The sequence below is a fragment of the Ovis aries genome, chromosome 3 (assembly GCF_016772045.2).
Source record: "Ovis aries strain OAR_USU_Benz2616 breed Rambouillet chromosome 3, ARS-UI_Ramb_v3.0, whole genome shotgun sequence".
Taxonomy (NCBI): Eukaryota; Metazoa; Chordata; class Mammalia; order Artiodactyla; family Bovidae; genus Ovis; species Ovis aries.
In genome coordinates this window covers 93,089,620-93,107,331 of record NC_056056.1, presented here as the reverse complement: position 1 = coordinate 93,107,331, position 17,712 = coordinate 93,089,620, and the positions used below count along the sequence as shown (strand labels likewise).

At 41.9% G+C, this 17,712-nt stretch overlaps 1 protein-coding gene across 1 annotated transcript in view; it reads left to right on the top strand.

The window, feature by feature from the left end:
• The window catches only part of PAIP2B (poly(A) binding protein interacting protein 2B), a 47,062-nt gene that overhangs the window by 23,226 nt on the left and 6,124 nt on the right, over nucleotides 1-17,712 (top strand). The window contains exons 2-3 of the mRNA XM_004006056.5: nucleotides 14,595-14,743; nucleotides 16,657-16,833. Of these exons, the coding sequence (XP_004006105.1) occupies nucleotides 14,606-14,743; nucleotides 16,657-16,833 (315 nt within the window). The 5' untranslated portion in view covers nucleotides 14,595-14,605. The remainder of the gene's footprint in view (nucleotides 1-14,594; nucleotides 14,744-16,656; nucleotides 16,834-17,712) is intronic.

Here is a 17,712-nt window from a genome sequence, read left to right as displayed (position 1 = left end):
GACTAGATCTGATAGAGTGCCTGATGAACTATGGACAGAGATTCGTGGCATTGTACAGGAGACAAGAATCAAGACCATTCCCAAGAAAAAGAAATGCAAAAAAGCAAAATGGCTGTCTGAGGAGGCCTTACAAATAGCTGTGAAAAGAAGGGAAGCGAAAAGCAAATGAGAACAGGAAAGATATTCCCATTTGAATACAGAGTTCCAAAGAATGGCAAGGAGAGATAAGAAAGCCTTCTTCAGCAATCAATGCAAAGAAATAGAGGAAAAGAACAGAATGGGAAAGACTAGAGATCTCTTCAAGAAAATTAGAGATACCAAGGGAACATTTCATGCAAAGATGGGCTCAATAAAGGACAGAAATGGTAGGGACCTAACAGAAGCAGTAGATATTAAGAAGAGGTGGCAACAATACACAGAAGAACTGTACAAAAAAGATCTTCATGGCCAAGATAATCACAATGGTGTGATCACTCACCTAGAACCAGACATCTGGAATGTGAAGTCAAGTGGGACTTAGGAAGCATCACTACAAATAAAGCTAGTGGAGGTAATGGGATTCCAGTTGAGCTATTTCAAATCCTGAAAGATGATGCTGTGAAAGTGCTGCACTCAATATGCCAGCAAATTCGGAAAACTCAGCAGTGGCCACAGGACTGGAAAAGGTCAGTTTTCATTCCAATCCCAAAGAAAGGCAATGCCAAAGAATGCTCAAACTACCGCACAATTGCACTCATCTCACAGGCTAGTAAAGTAATGCTCAAAATTCTCCAAGCCAGGCTTCAGCAATACGTGAACTGTGACCTTCCAGGTGTTCAAGCTGGTTTTAGAAAAGGCAGAGGAATCAGAGATCAAATTACCAACATCTACTGGATCATGGAAAAAGCAAGGGAGTTCCAGAAAAACATCTGTTTCTGATCTATTGACTATGCCAAAGCCTTTGACTGTGCGAATCAGAATAAGCTGTGGAAAATTCTGAAAGAGATGGGAATACCAGATCACCCGACCTGCCTTTTGAGAAGCCTGTATGAAGGTCGGGAAGCAACAGCTAGAACTGGACATGGAACAACAGACTGGTACCAAATAGGAAAAGAAGTATGTCAAGGCTGTATATTGTCATCATGCTTATTTAACTTATATGCAGAGTACATCATGAGAAATGCTGGGCTGGAGGAAGCAGAAGCTGGCATCAAGATCACTGGGAGAAATATCAATAACCTCAGATATGCAGATGACACCACCCTTATGGCAGAAAGCGAAGAAGAACTAAAAAGCCTTATGATGAAAGTGAAAGAGGAGAGTGAAAAGTTGGCTTAAGACTCAGCTGAAAATGAAGATCATGGCATCCGGTCCCATCACTTCATGGGAAATAGATGGGGAAACAGTGGTAACAGTGGCTGACTTTATTTTTCTGGGCTCCAAAATCACTGCAGATGGTGATTGCAGCCATGAAATTAAAAGACGCTTACTCCTTGGACGAAAAGTTATGACCAACCTAGACAGCATATTGAAAAGCAGAGACATTACTTTGCCAACAAAGGTCTGTCTAGTCAAGGCTATGGTTTTTCCAGTGGCCATGTATAGATGTGAGTTGGACTATAAAGAAAGCTGAATGCCAAAGAATTGATGCTTTTGAACTGTGGTGTTGGAGAAGACTCTTAAGGGTCCCTTGGACTGCAAGGAGATCCAACCAGTCCAATCTAAAGGAGATCAGTCCTAGGTGTTCATTGGTAGGACTGATGTTGAAGCTGAAACTCCAATACTTTCGGCCACCTGATGCGAAGAGCAGACTCATTTTAAAAGACCCTGATGCTGGGAAAGATTGAGGGCAAGAGGAGAAGGGGATGACAGAGGATGAGATGGTTGGATGGCATCACCAACTCAATCGACATGGGTTTTAGTGAACTCTGGGAGTTGGTGATGGACAGGGAGGCCTGGCGTGCTGTGGTTCAAAGGGTTGCAAAGAGTTGGACACGACTGAGCACGAACTGAACTGTCACGAACTGAACTGAATTACATGTTTACATTTTTGCAGTGTTTTTCTTATAGTTAATATTCTGGTCACATAGCATTCTGGTTGAAAAAATGCTTCATAGGATTTCAATTTTCTTAATTTTACTAAAGCTTAGCTGTGATCTATCCTGGAGAATGCTCCCTGTGTATTTGAAAAGAATGTATTCTGCTGCTTTGGATGGAATGTTCTATGTGTATCTGTTAAGTCCATCTGATCTAATGTATCATTTAAGGCTAGTGTTTCCTTATTGATTTACTCTCTGGGTGATCTGTTCATTAACGTAAATGAGGTGGTAAAGTCTTCTACCATGATTTCATTACTGTTGATTTCTCCCTTTATGTCTATATTTATGTTATGTTAATATTTGCTTTCTATATTTACGTCCTCCTATGTTGGATGCATATACATTTACAGTTGTTATAGTTTCCTTTTGGATTAATCCCTCAATCATTATGTAATATCCTTCTGTCTCCTGTAACAGTCTTTGTTTTAAATTCTATTTTGTCCGTATAGGTATTGCTATCCTGGCTTTCTTTTGATTTCCATTTGCATGGAGTATCTTGTTCCATCCCTTTACTTTCAGTCTGTATGTTGCTTTAGGTATGAAGTGAATCTCTTGTAGGTAGTATATATATGTGTGAAAGTGAAGTCACTCAGTCATGTCTGATTCTTTGTGACCCCATGGACTGTAGCCTACTAGGCTCCTCTGTCCGTGGGATTTTTCAGGCAAGAGTACTGGAGTGGGTTGCCATTTCTTTCTTCAGGGGATCTTCCCAACCTAGAGATCGAACCTAGGTCTCGCCCATTGCAGGCAGACACTTTACCGTCTGAGCCACCAGGGAAGCCCGAGAATACTGGGGTGGGTAGCCAGCCTTTCTCCAGAAGATCTTCCCGACCCAGGAATCCAAACTGGGTTTCCTGCATTGCAGATGGATTCTTTACCAACTGAGCTATCAGGGAAGCCTATATATATACGTAGAGGTCTCGTTTTTATAGTCCATTCAGCCACTCTTTGTTTTTTGATTGGAGTCTTAAGTCTCTTTACATTTAAAGTAATTATTGATGGATATGTATTTATTGCCGTTTTATTCTTTGTATTTGTAGTTCCTTTTTGTCCTTTTATTTTGCTTTTGTTCTCTTCTCTTGTGTGGGCTTCCCTGGTGGCTCAGCTGGTAAAGAATCCGCCTGCAATGCTGAAGACCTGGGTTCGATCCCTGGGTTGGGAAGATTCCCTGGAGAAGGGAAAGGCTACCCACTCTAGTATTCTGGCCTGCAGAATTCCATGGACTGTGTATAGTCCATGGGGTCCAAAGAGTCAGAGATAACTGAGCAACTTTTGCTTTCATTTGTGATTTAATGACTGTTTTAGTGTTGCATTTGAATTTTTTCTCTTTCTTGTGTGTGTATCTATTATAGATTTTGGGTTCATGGTTACAGTGAGGTTTATTTATAGCAATATGTTTATTTAAGTTGCCGATCTCTTGATTTCAAGCACATATTAACAACTCTGCATTTTTATTCCCTTCTCCTCATGATTACTATTTTTGTCATATTTTACCATTTTGTTTTGTGACTCCTTTAATTGAAGATATAGATGATTTTACTAGTTTTATTCTTTAACCTTCCTACCAACTCTGTATGTAGTTAAATTTACTACCTTTAGTGTATATTTGACTTTAATATACACAGTGAGCTTTTTTCTTTCATAGTTTTAAGGCTCCTAGTTGTGGCCATTTCTTTTTTGCTTAGAGAAGTCCCTTGAACATTTCTTGTAAAGCTGGTTTGGTAGTGCTGAAATCTTTTAGCTTTTGCATCTTTTAAAACTTTTGAGGACTTCCCTGGTGGTACACTGCATAGGAATCTGCCTACCAATGCAGGGGACCATGGGTTTGACCTCTGGTCCAGGAAGATTCCACATGGTGCAGAGCAGCTCAGCCCATGTGCCACAACCACTGAGCCTGTGCTCTGGAGCCTGCGAGCCACATTTACGGAGCCCCTGTGCTACAACTGCTGAAACCTGTGTGCATTGAGCCTGTGTTCCACAACAGCAATGAGAGGGCTTCCCAGCTGGTGCTAGTGGTTTAAAAAAAAAAAAAAAAAAAAAGCTCACCTGCCAGTGCAAGAGACTTCAGAGATTCGGGTTCAGTCCCTGAGTTGGGAAGATCCCCTGGAGGAGGAAATGGCAACACACTCCAATATTCTTGTCTGGAGAATCCCTTGTACAGAGGAGCCTGGCAGGGCTACAGTCCATAGCATCCCCAAAGAGTTAGACACAACTGAAGCGACTTAGCGCACATGCACTGCGATGAGAAACCCGTGCACTGCAATAAGAGTAGCCCCTGCTTGCCCCAACTGGAGGAAGCCCACGCTTAACGGTGGAGACCCAGTGCAACCAAAAGTAAATATAGTTGACTAAAGTTTTAATCTCTCCATCAAATCTGAATGAAAGCCTTGCCAGGTGGAATAGTCTTGGCTGTAGGTTTTTCCCTTTTATCTCTTTAATTATATTGTGCCAGTCCTTTCTGGCCTTTAGAGTTTCTGCTGAAAATTCAGCTGACAGCCTTATGGGCGTTACCATGCATGTAACTCATTGCTTTTCCCTTGCTGCTTTTAATATTTTATCTTCATCTTTAATTTCTGCCATTTTAATTACAGTGTGTCTTGGTAGGGCCCTCTTTGAATTGATCCTGCTTGGCACTCTGTGTTTCCTGGACCTGGCTGTCTGTTTCCTTTTCAGGTTAGGACAGTTTTCAACTATTATGTATTCAAATATGTTCTCTGCCCCACTCATCAGGCAACTTTTAACAATCTTATGCCCTTTTGTCTTTATGACTCTTTGTTTTCCTCGCAACACTCTTTTTTAGTTCAGTTCAGTCACTTAGTCATGTGACCGACTCTTTGTGACCCCATGGACTGCAGCATGCCAGGCTTCCCTGTCTATCACCAACTCCCTGGAGCTTGTTCAAATTCATGTCCATCGGGTCAGTGATGGCATTCAGCCATCTCATCCTCATCTCCTCCTGTCTTCAATCTTTCCCAGCATCCAGGTCTTTTCAGATGAGTCAGTTCTTCGCATCAGGTGGCCGAAGTATTGCAGTTTCAGCTTCAGCATCAGTCCTTCCAATGAATATTCAGGGTTGATTTCCTTTAGGATTGACTGGTTTGATCTCCTTGAAGTCCAAGAGACTCTCAAGAGTCTTCTCTAACACCACAGTTCAAAAGCATCAGTTCTTCAGCACTCAGCTTTCCTTATAGTCTGACTCTCACATCCATACATGACTACTGGAAAAACCATAGCTTTGAGTAGACGGGTCTTTGTCGGCAAAGTAATGTCTCTGCTTTTTAATATGCTGTCTAAGTTGGTCATAGCTTTTCTTCCAAGAAGCAAGCATCTTTTAATGTCATGGCTGCAGTCACCATCTGCAGTGATTTTGGAGTTCAAGAAAATAAAATCTCTCACTGTTTCCCCTCTTCTGGGGTCACCCAAATCTGTGATTCCTGAATTCCAATTCTTAAGATCCCAAATAAACTCATTTCTTATTTGCAGCCTCCTACATTGTTTTTGGTTGACAGTATGTATTTAAAATTTATAAAATTACTTTCTATTAGTGCTTATGTAGCTTTAAAATTTGTGTATATGTTATATGTATACACATATATATGACTATGAAAAATTAGAAGAGAAAACAAAAGCAAAGTTCTAGAGTTAGAGTTTGGTAGGTTTCTCCAGCAACTGTTGGGACAGGGAGACTTACATTCCTGCCACCAGGGAAGTGAAAATCTGCCATGAAGTTAAGAGTGTTTCATGGAGTAAGGCTTTGTAATGGATTAAATGTCTCTCCCAATGTGCTTCCCTTGCTCTGACTTTATGCTCATCATCCATTCTTAATTAGTAATTCTCTTTTACTATAATTAACTGCTACTAATTAGGAATCCCAGGCATTTAGATTTTGAATCATCAGAATGTATTAGCTATTCAAAAGAATAAACAAGTAAGTATCTCTTCCTACCTTCCCCTAGCCTGTACTATCAGCTTTTCCTTCTTTCTCCTTTATTTCCAGATCTCCCTCTCCACCAGACTCTTTCTGTGAACATTTAAACATGTTCTGGGCTCTCCAGTCTTTAAAAATAAAGTTTCCAGGGACCTTCCATCCCTCTGGTTCCTGTTCATTCCTCTTCCTTTCCTTGGCACCTGGCCCCTTGAAAGAGTTTTGATTATTTCCTGTCACCTGCTATTCATATCTCATCCATTTTACTTTCTCCCTCATTTCTGTTCAAGGATCCAGCTTTTATTGTGGTCATAAGATATCTCCATGGTCCTAAATTCTGTAGACACTTCTCAGCCTTCCTTTTGACCTTGCATCCCTGGTGGCTCAGCTGGTAAAGAATCCACTTCCAATATTGAAGACCTGGGTGCGTTCCCTGGGTTGGGAAGATTCCTCTGGAGAAGGGAATGGCTACCCACTCCCGTATTCTGACCTGGCGAATTCCATGGACTGTGTATAGTCCATGGGGTCACAAAGAGTCAGACACGACTGAGCGACTTTCACTTTCACTGAGTGACTTTCACTTTCACTTTTCGCTTCAGCCTTCAACATACCTGCCTTACTTACACAGTCCTCTGTGTCTAATGTGGGAGATTGTCACAGACTGGAGGCTTAAAACAACATGAATTTTTTCTCTTACCATCTGGAGGCTAGAAGTCAAAAATCGGAAGTCAAGAAACAAAAAATCAGGCTGGACTGTCTCTGGAGACTGCAGAGGAGAATCTGTTCTTTGCCTGTTCAACTTATGGTGCCTGTAGGCATTCCTTGGCTTGTGGCCCCACCACTCCAATCTCTGCCTCCCCAGTCACATTGCCTCCTTTTCTCCATGTCAAATCTCCTGCTTTTCTCTTAGAAGACACTTACCATCAGATTTAGGGCCTCCTGGGATAATGCAGGATGATCTGCTTATCTCAAGGTCCTTAATGTAGTTACGTCTACAAGGACCCCTATTCCAAATAATGTAGTCTTCACAGATTCTCGGCATTAGAATCTGAACATATCTTTTTGGGGGCTACCTTTCAACTCACTATAAGTGAAGGGTTCTGTCTTCCCTTGATTTCTGTGGCGTCACACTCTTCTGGTTTCCTTCTCAGTCTCCTTGTCTCTCTCCTTGTCTTACCTGACTTTGCCCTCTCTCCCTAGGCAACATTCGAGACCCATGACTTCGGGCACCATGTGTGTAGACGACTATTCCAGATTTCTGTATCTAGTCATGCCTCTTCTATTGATGCACACAAGCAAGCTACCTGTGTCACCATTTGAGTGCTTCAGAGGCGTTCCACATTTAATGTGTCCAGTATAGAAGGCATCACCCGTTATACCTTGAATCCCCATCCCCACCCAAGAAAAATCCGCCCTTCCTGTGGAGTTCCCTAGCTCAGTGAGTGACACCACCCCTCACCCAGTTGCTGGTGCCAGAGTCATCCTCGGTATCTGCCTCGCCTTGTCTCCCCGCATCCAGTTCCTCACCAGAAAAGCCTAAAATAGGTCTGGAATCTCCTCTCTTCTTACCTCCATTGTCCTAGTCTAAGCAGCTGCCTTTGTTTTTCATCTGGGTTAGTGCATTAGCTGCCTCACTGGTCTCCCATTGTCCTCTCTCAGTCTCTCCAATCCATTTTCCATGTGGCAGCCTGAGTAACACAAAATATGAATTGAGTCATGTCGCTGTGCTGCTGAGCACCGCTCTCACTGGCTTTCATTGCTTTTCGGATGATCTCCAAAATTCTCCATGTAGCCTCTGGTGTCCTAGATGATCAGGTCCATCTGCCTCTGCACCCGCATCTCTCTTCCTTGGCCGTTCTCCAAGGAAGGAGGTTCTCCTCTGACTCAAACTATATGCGTATGTACCTTCTTACAGTTCTTGAAAGTTCCCTCCTGCCTCTGAATCCTTGCACATGGTTTTCCCTCTCTTCCCTCCTGCTAGCTAACAAATTTTTCAGGTATCAATCTAAATGTTGCTTGTTCAGGGAAACCCTTCTTAGCCACCCCCCACTCCTGAACTAGATTGGGTCTTCCTGTCTTCTAATAGTCCCTTTTGCCTCTCCTTTTAATTTAGTACTAATTATTCTTAACTATTTGCTTATCTCTCTCCTGAGAGAATGTAAATACCGTCAGTGAAACAACTGTGTACCTTGTGAAAATAGCTGTCAAGCACAGGGCTGAGGGTAGACACACAGATTCTAGTGAGTGAGCGCATCTAATTACCTGAGTTCCTAAGATGTACCTGGGAAAGACCAAAGCCTGAATCTAGTGGCAACATGTTTGAAGTAAATTAACATGTAAAACTGTTACCTACAATGTTTAATTTTTTAAATCGTATTCACCAGACTGATTTGTGGTGCTGGAGAAGACTCCTTAGAGTCCCCTGGACTGCACGGGGATCAAACAGTCATTCGTAAAGGAAATCAACCCTGAATATTCATTGGAAGGATTGATGCTGAAGCTGAAGCTCCAATAGTTTGGCCACCCGATGTGAAGAGCTGGCTCATTGGAAAAGACCCTGATGCTGAGAAAGATTGAAGGCAAAGGAGAAGGGGGCGGCAGAGAATGATATGGTTAGATAGCATTACCAACTCAGTGGATGTGAATTTGAACAAACTCCAGGAGATAGTGAAGGACAGAGGAGACTGGTGTGCTGTAGTCTATGGGGTCACAAAGAGTCGGACATGACTTAACGACTGAACGACAACAGCCAGACTGAATGAAGTTAACAAAACTGCAGGAAACAGAATAGTAGAGACTAGTTTTAATATAAACTACTCAATAGACTTTTTCCCAATAATTGAGTCAATAGTTCCAAGTATTCTTGACAGTCAAGTTGTTATCCTGGGCATAATCTAGTTTTAGCTTCTGAAAAAAAATCTCATCTAGGTTCAAAAAAAAAAATAGCCAAGTTTTGGATTGGAAAAATTGTTGAATCTGAAAGTTGTGATTTTTCAAAGTGTTGAACTGATGAAGTATGTATTCTGGAAATATCCTAGGTATATTAAACGTCTTGAAGTTCTTTGTGGTTGGGAACCAAGACCTCTATTTCAAGCCAACTATCTTAAACACAAACTCTTGACCGAGGTAAAGTGCTAAATCATATGCTTGGCAGGAGCTTAGCATTCCTGTTTTGACTACATGCTTTACCATCTTCAGCCAAATGACAATCATTATTTTCCATTTTCAGTATGTTTGCCACACATTTAAGAGGGAAAGTAAGATGGAGGCGGCAAATGAGTTTCAAATAGTTCTTAGATTTCTTAATGCAGTTTAGATACAGACCAGACATCAACTCCTTTATGTGCTATTGAGTCTAGTTCTTGAAGAACTCCTCAAACAGTGACCTGCTTCAGACTCCACGTTTGCCTCCTTAATAGATGGGTGGCAACTGGTGGTTTGTATGGCAGAGCTAGATGTCCATGTTTACTGAATACCTGTGTTATTTATTTATTATTATATAAGAACTTACCCCAAAGTTTAGCAGGCTAAAACAATAAACATTTAGTATCAAAGTTCCTGTGGGTCAGGAATCTGGGAGCAGCCCAGCTGGGTGCCCCTACCTCAGAATCTCATAAAGTTCAGATGGTCTCATCTGAGGACTTGATGGTGGGAAGATGACCTTCGAAACTTGCATGCTTGTTAACAAGACTGAGTAACTGGGAATTCCCTGGTGATCCAGAGGTTAGGACTTGGCTGTTTCGCTGCTGGGGTCCTCGAATTCAATCCCTTTTTGGGGAACTAAGATTCCACAAGCCAAGCAGAGCTGCCCAAAAAACAAAAAAAAAAAAATTGAACTCCTAGTCATATGGCCCTCTCCATAGTGTAGCTGACAACAGAGCAGCCATTCTGATTTGTAATCCTACTTTTGTAACCAAGCATTTTCCCCATCTCTGAAAGCTTTGGGGACATTTTCTTTGTCTCCGCTAGACTAGAATTTCACAGTGATGTGACTTGGTGTGGGAGGATCAAAGTCATGAAAGTGAACTATCAAAATAAGATGGTTAGAGAAACACCGTGCTTTTGGAAGGCAAGCATGATGGCTGGGTGAGCTGGAGAGGAGCTGGAAACAGAGAGTGTTACATGCAGCTTTGGAAACAGGACAGTCAAGGAAGTTACAGGCAATGGTCCTGTCTTACCTGCTGTCTTCCCCAAGTTGGATGGCATTTCCCAAGTGTACCTAGGATTTACCATTCTTCAGCCAAACCTCCCCATGCTCACCCCATTACTGATAATGTCAAGAGGCACATTAAGCACCAGGTGTCACTGTCACACAGTGGGCCCACAAACCAGTGTTGTTATTGAACCAACCCAGCAACCCCGTTTGCTTAGCCGCTGAACCAGTACCTTCTTTGGTCTTTAGCAGTGTCTGGGTGTTATTTTTTTAAGTGAGGTTGGACAGAATATATACTTTAAGTTAGAGCATAAATATGAAATTTCTTTATAAATTGTTAGTTCAGTTCAGTCGCTCAGTCATGTCCGACTCTTTGTGACCCCATGGATCGCAGCACGCCAGGCCTCCCTGTCCATCACCAACTCCCAGAGTTCACTGAAACTCACGTCCATCGAGTCGGTGATGCCATCCAGCCATCTCATCCTCTGTCGTCCCCTTCTCCTCCTGCCCCCAATCCTTCCCAGTCTTTTCCAGTGAGTCAACTCTTCGCATGAGGTGGCCAAAGTACTGGAGTTTCAGCTTTAGCATCATTCCTTCCAAAGAACATCCAGGACTGATCTCCTTTAGAATGGACTGGTTGGATCTCCTTGCAGTCCAAGGGACTCTCAAGAGTCTTCTCCAACACCACAGTTCAAAAGCATCAATTCTTCAGTGCTTAGCTTTCTTCACAGTCCACCTCTCACATCCATACATGACTACTGTTGTTAAGCACTATACAAATTAAGCTCTTGGATTGCTGCTGTTTAGAGAAACCAAACTTCCCAATTGTTTGGAAAAGGTGGAATTGTATAAAATACAATTCAACACTATGTAACCTACTGTGGAGAGAACAATTTTCGTAGTATTGACAGTCCCAATCACAGTGTTTTTTGCTTTTCTAAAGTGTTTGTGTTAGAAAAAAAAAAAAAACTTCTTAAAATGTTTACGTTAAATTAGATAATATCCCCATGTTGAGTTGTGTTAATATTCCATTCCCTTTCTCATGAACAGGTATATCCTGCAATGTATTCTCTGTGCTCTGCCTTTCTCTTGAATTAGGATTATTCTGTTCTTTCTTCCTCTGCTTTCCCTTTCTCCTAACAGTCATGGGCACTCAGGATTTATTTTGGTGGCAAAGGCAGATGTTTTAGAAAATGGATGTCTGATTCTCTGTGGGTGACTTCCATAATGTGGGGAGAAATCACCGTGTTGATAGTAAGTGAAGTGAAATGAAGGTCGCTTAGTCGTGTCTGACTGTTTGTGACCCTATGGACTATACAGTCCATGGAATTCTCCAGGCCAGCATACTGGAGTGGGTAGCCTTTCCCTTCTCCAGGGATCTTCCCAACCCAGGGATTGAACCCAGGCCTCCCACATTGCAGACAGATTCTCTACCAGTTGAGCCACCAGGGAAGCCCAAGAATACTGGGGTGGGTAGCCTATCCCTTCTCCAGAGGATCTTCCTGACCCAGAGATCAAACTGGGGTCTCCTGCACTGCAGGCAGATTCTTTACCAACTGAGCTATGAGAATAGTAAGCAACTGCCAAATGACTCTTTGGAAAGTGCTATCCATCAAGGTTCAAGACCTGTTAAGTCTCTGATTAGAAATACCTATTTACTCAGTTGCCCTGATGTTCAGAACATACTTGCTTCTATCATTGTTATGCTGAAAATGGAAGTGGTAAAAATAAAAACTGGTTTCCCCCCTTTTATAGCCGTATGGGATTATTATTCTGGAGCAGTATTTGAAATAATCATTGATTTCTTTTGTCTCTGTCTGCTGCTGCTGCTGCTATGTCGCTTCAGTCGTGTCTGACTCTGTGTGACCCCATAGATGGCAGCCCACCAGGCTCCCCCGTCCCTGGGATTCTCCAGGCAAGAACACTGGAGTGGGTTGCCATTTCCTTCTCCAATGCATGAAAGTGAAAAGTGAAAGAGAAGTCGCTCAGTTGTGTCCGACTCTTCGCGACCCCATGGACTGCAGCCTACCAGGCTCCTCTGTCCATGGGATTTTCCAGGCAAGAGTACTGGAGTGGGGTGCCATCACCTTCTCTGGTCTCTGTCTAAAATATATTAAACTGATATATTTCATACTAGGTGGCCTAATTAAACCAACAGTGAATTACATGGGTTCTGTCTTAAATTCTCTTTGAACTATCGATGAATTATTTTTGCATCTTTTTTTATACAATTTTATTTACTGGGTCTTCGTTGCTGCGCACTGGCCTTTTCTCTAGTTGGGGTGAACAGGGGCTTCTTACTGCTGCTTCTCTTGTGGAGCATGGGCTCTAGGGCACATGGGCGTAAGTAGTTGTGGTGTGTGAGCTCAGTAGTAGAGGTTCCCAGGCTCTAGACCACGGGCTCAGTAGTTGCGGCACGTGGGCTTAGTCACTCCACAGCACGCTGGATCTTCCCAGGCCAGGGGTCGAAGTGTCCCCTGCGTTGGTAGGCAGATTCTTTACCGCTGAGCCACCAGGGAAGCCCATATTCTTATTACTCTTCACAACTGTACTTTGTCTTTTAAGATTATATTTTCTAATGTTCATAACAGGTTTGAAAGTTGAAAAAACTTCAGTGACTTTTAGTGTACCCAGAAGCAGAGAAGAACTTTTTCATGAATGTTACCAAGACAGAAATAAGTGAAAAATAATGTATTAAAACATAAAGGTGCCCCCAGGGAGCGCTGGGGAGAGGACTGAGCTGATACTGAAAGGAGGAGACAGGCTGGAAAGGGAGAATTGCCTACGCATGACGATCCATGGGTATTAATGAAGTTCCTAATATTGAGGAAGATTACAAAATATAAAAGCTTTTCATTTCGTGTTTCAGGAGGTGAGAATCTAACTAAGAAGAGAAAGAGTATACATATGAAACAGAGTAGTTAAGTAGTATTAAGACGATGCTCATTACCTACAAGAGCTTAGAGGAGGTACTATAGAGCGTAAAGACTACAGTGCTCCGTCTTTGCTTATCTGGTTATTTTTGGCTGTGCTGGGTCTTCACTGCTGTGCCCAGGCTTCACTAGTTGCAGCGACCGGGGCTGCTCCTTAGTTTCAGTTCGAGGGCCTTTCATGCAGTAGCTTGTCTCGCTGCGGAGCGCGAGCTCTAGTGCTTGGCCTCGGTAGCTGTGGTGCGAGGGCTTGGTCCATAGCATGTGGTTTCTCCCTGAACCAGGGGTCGTGCCTGCGTCCCCTGCGTTGGCTGGCAGATTCTTAACCACTGGACCCCCAGGAAAGTCCTACAACTGTTTTTGAAGAATGGTTAAATTTTAAATAAAGAACTGAAAATAAATACATTCCAGATGATAGCAAGCATACCAAAATGAATTTGGAAGCCAAAAGAACACTCATGAGTGCTGATGAACAGGCACTTACATAATACCAGTGGGAATTTAAACTCTAGGCAGCTTGGCCATAAATCACGAGCCCTGAACAAACATTCTTTCCTATATGGCAGTTCTATTTTTAGGAATTATCTTAAGAAAATCATTAGAGAAATTGAACACAAGAAGTTCATCCCACGTTTATAATACAGAAACACTGGAAACACACCCACCGACAGAATGTCTATATTAATATGGAAATGAGAAAGAGCAAATGATGGAACATCATGCTGTTACTATAAGAATGGGTGCTTGGGGAATGGGTGTGTGTATATGTGTCCTTAGGTACATAGGGGAACTCAGCAAGCTTATATCCACCACATTGTGAATCATTTTTAACTCTGTATAGTTAGACAGCTGGTGACCTTACTTTTTTCCTTTTTGCTTTCCAATGTGATAAGCATGTATTATTTTTTGAAATAGGTTTTAAAGAAAAACAGAGCTTAATAAGGATCAGAATAGGGACTTCCCTGGTAGTCCAGTGGCTAAGAGTCTGTGCTTCCAGTGGAGGGGGCCCGGGTTCAATCCCTGGTCGAGGAACTAGATCTCACATGCTGCAACTCAGAGTTCACATGCTGAAATTAAAGATCCTGCATGCCACAGCTAAGACCCAGCACAAGCAAAAAAAAAAAAATTAAAAAAAAGAAAACAAAAAAAAAATCAGAATAAGAGGCAACCGTTTACAGTGTTTATTAAGAATGTATTTTTTCTACCTTTTTAAATGTTAGGGAAGCTATGATCTTGGTTAGGTTCTAGAACTTACAGAAATTTGGCTTGAAAAGGTCCTCTCTCACCCAGCACCCATCCCACTTGCTTAGAAAAGCTAATTGAGCTGAGATGTTTTTTCTTTTAACTCTTAAAGAATTGTACATCTGTATAGGTAACTAGTTACAGACTAGCATTTTCTGTTTATCTGTAGTTAATAACTTTGATTTAGAACATCAGAAGCATCTGGCAGAATCTCTTCATTTCCTGGATCCTTGTATCATTTTATCCTTTCTTTTGCTCCTGTGTAGGTTCTGTCATAATGAATGGATCCAGTGTGGCAAATACAGCACCCAATATAAAATCCAAAGAGGACCAGGTGTTAAATGGGCATGATGAGAAGGAAAACCCATTCGCAGAGTACATGTGGATGGAGAATGAAGAGGATTTCAACAGACAGGTAAAGAAGTGAAAGGCTAATGATACATGTAGTTCAACAGCTGGATTTTACCATCAGTCTGTCAAAAGAGAATTGTGTTCATTGGCTTTAGAATAACTTGAAAATACATAGACGCCTGATCAGGGCTGACCAAAAAGCAACTTTAGTTGCTAAGAGACCAAATTGAAGATACCTTGGAGGACGATATTGAAATTTTTCTATCATGCTAATTAAAAGAGGATCCAATGCCATGGTGTTCTGCTGTAGGCTTCTGGGAAACAGCAGCTGTGTGCAGACAGGCCAGCCTGGCATGCCCCAAGTAGGAACTCAGGGACTGGCAGAATGCAAGTCTGAGATAGTGTATTTGGTGGGGGAAGGCTAGACTCCTTCCACAAAGACCCAGCAGTAATCAGTTGTCTTAAATCTCTGTGGTTGTAACACCCCCAGGTAAGCACTCCAGGTAGACAGGTGACTCTGCAACCACTTGATGCCCTCCATCATTTTGCCCTGCCACCCCCAGGGCACTTGGCAACTGTAGGGTAACTCGAAGTCAAGCCATAGGAAAGGGAGAGAGCCAAATGTCAAGGCAAAGGGTCTCTTAACCAAATGATGCCAGAGTACTCATATCCCTTCTTGGGGACGTTATGTGATTATAGTTACATGGCCATATCCAGCATGGGAGACAGGAAATTCGATTTTAACTGCACAACTGGTGCTTTGGGGAGATGGAAACAAGTTTAGGAAACAGCCAGGAGTTTCCACCTGCTGTGGCTCACTGTGTTATGATCTATGTGAACAGTACATAGACCGTGCTTCCTGTGACACCCGTGGGCCCAGGTAACTGCTTTTGTGGCTTGTGCCTGTAAATAAGGGTGGACTTAATATGGAAGAACATGTTATGCTCTCGGGGAAAGTTTTAGGGCAGCTCCTGAGCAGTCATGTTAAATCTTGTAGTTTGGAAATATTTTCAGTTGTTATTTTAAGTACTTTGTAACTAATTTACTTGAGATTAAAAAAAATAAAAAGTATAGTTGATTGTAAGGTTGACATCATATGTTTAAGTCTTGCTACAGGTGACTTTTCCTTTGGATTCAACTATATTGGCTAGTTTGGGTGATTATTTTTGCTTGACTAGCCCTCTGGTGGCGGCATACGAGCTGTGAATCAGTCACCAGGCAGCCTACAGGGATGGCCAAACATGAAGCGGGAGGCCTGTGAAAATCACACTGATCTCCAGAGTGAAGCATACTCTTTACCAAGAGTTAACAGGGTCTGCAAATAAGTATAAAATATCCTTGCTATATATTGCTTTAGATTTAAGATACTCTTTTTCAGAAATATGCAAGTTGTTTAAATATTTGTATTATTTCTTCTTATTTTGAAAGAATTTTCTACTGGTATGCCAGAAAGTGTTCTTTATATCTTTCTAAGGTTCTGAAAGTATTTTTCTCCTGAAGGGGCTTTATTACTAGAAAAGGGGGCCAGAAGCTGGGAGTTGGTTTTGGTTTAATCTCCACTGTCCAGGTAGTAGTCTAGATACATAGTTCCTGAACCCTTTTCATACTTGTAAAATGGGAAATTTAAGAACCGCCTCTCAATAAGATTGAAAAAAAATTTCAAGCTTTAAAATGATTTTCTGTTAAGTGCCATATGAGTGAAAAATATCTGTGTCACATATTAGATCTGTGAAAACCTGGAATTTCTGCTATTTTGACTATTTCCTGTCTTATTTTTTATGGAATTTGATTGAAAATACTTAAAGTTATATTTCTTTCTAGCCTTTCATTAAAAGGATCATAATTCTTAGTAGATCTCATACAAGATCATTCTTAGTTGCCAAGTTATAACCTCTGAAAGAAAGAGGTAGAAAAAGACTAGAAAGTGTGAGTCCCACTGGGACAGTTAAGTCTGAGCTCTTCCCTATTGCTTGCCAGGTGGAGGAGGAGCTGCAGGAGCAAGAATTCTTGGACCGCTGCTTTCAGGAGATGCTGGACGAGGAAGACCAAGACTGGTTTATTCCATCACGAGACCTGCCTCAGGCCATGGGACAGTTGCAGCAACAGTTGAATGGACTGTCAGTCAGTGATGGTCATGCTTCTGAAGATATTTTGGTAAGAGCATACGTAGTTCCACATGTGACATATTGAAAAGAATATAGGATTTGGAGTCACGTCTCTCTTTTTGGCCCAACAACCTTGGGCAAGCTTTGGCGCCCTCTGAGTCACTGTTTCCTCATTCACTCACCACCTGGGCAATAACAAGGGGGTGCACTGAAGATGCACTGCGCCTCTTAAAGCACCGTGGAAATGTGATTGCTGCAGTGTCACCAACTTTCATTTTCTCCAGCGGCATTTTCAAAACAGAATTGGGATTAAGGATAAAAATTTGAACGTGGAAGAGGTTTGGTTTTAAATTATCATTTGCTGTTGTCCTTTTCTTTTACTGTCCCTCAAATCTGTATTTATAGTTTTGAATGATTCTGTTATAAAAACTGCTGGTTCATTTTGGAAGGAATATACTTCTAAGAGACTGTTTTTCACTTATAATTGGAAGACCAGATAAATGAATTCTCTGCCTTCCATGTTTACTTAATGTCAGAATTCCATAAGTGACATTGTTCTTGCACAATTCACGTCTGAATGATTTTGCCTGGCAGTTTGCTGAGGTTTTAGATCAAGATCTTGTCGATCAAGAGAGTAGCTAACCAAAGGGAGGATAGACAAAAATAATACAGGGATTGTGGTAACCAATCTAGTTTGATGGAGTACTCTGATTTTCATCGAGTTAAGGTACCTGTGAACTGAAAAATTATTTTTTGAGTCCAGGTTAACAAGCCTCTAATGAAAACATCATGAAGGGAACAGGAGTCTAAAGCAGGGAGGAGAAAATGAGGTTAGCAGGGGCTGAGTCCATCAGGAGCCACTGAGAACAGTCCAGGAATAACTGCCTGAGTTGCAAGGAATTCTGTTTTTTTCTCTCCTTTGGGCTGA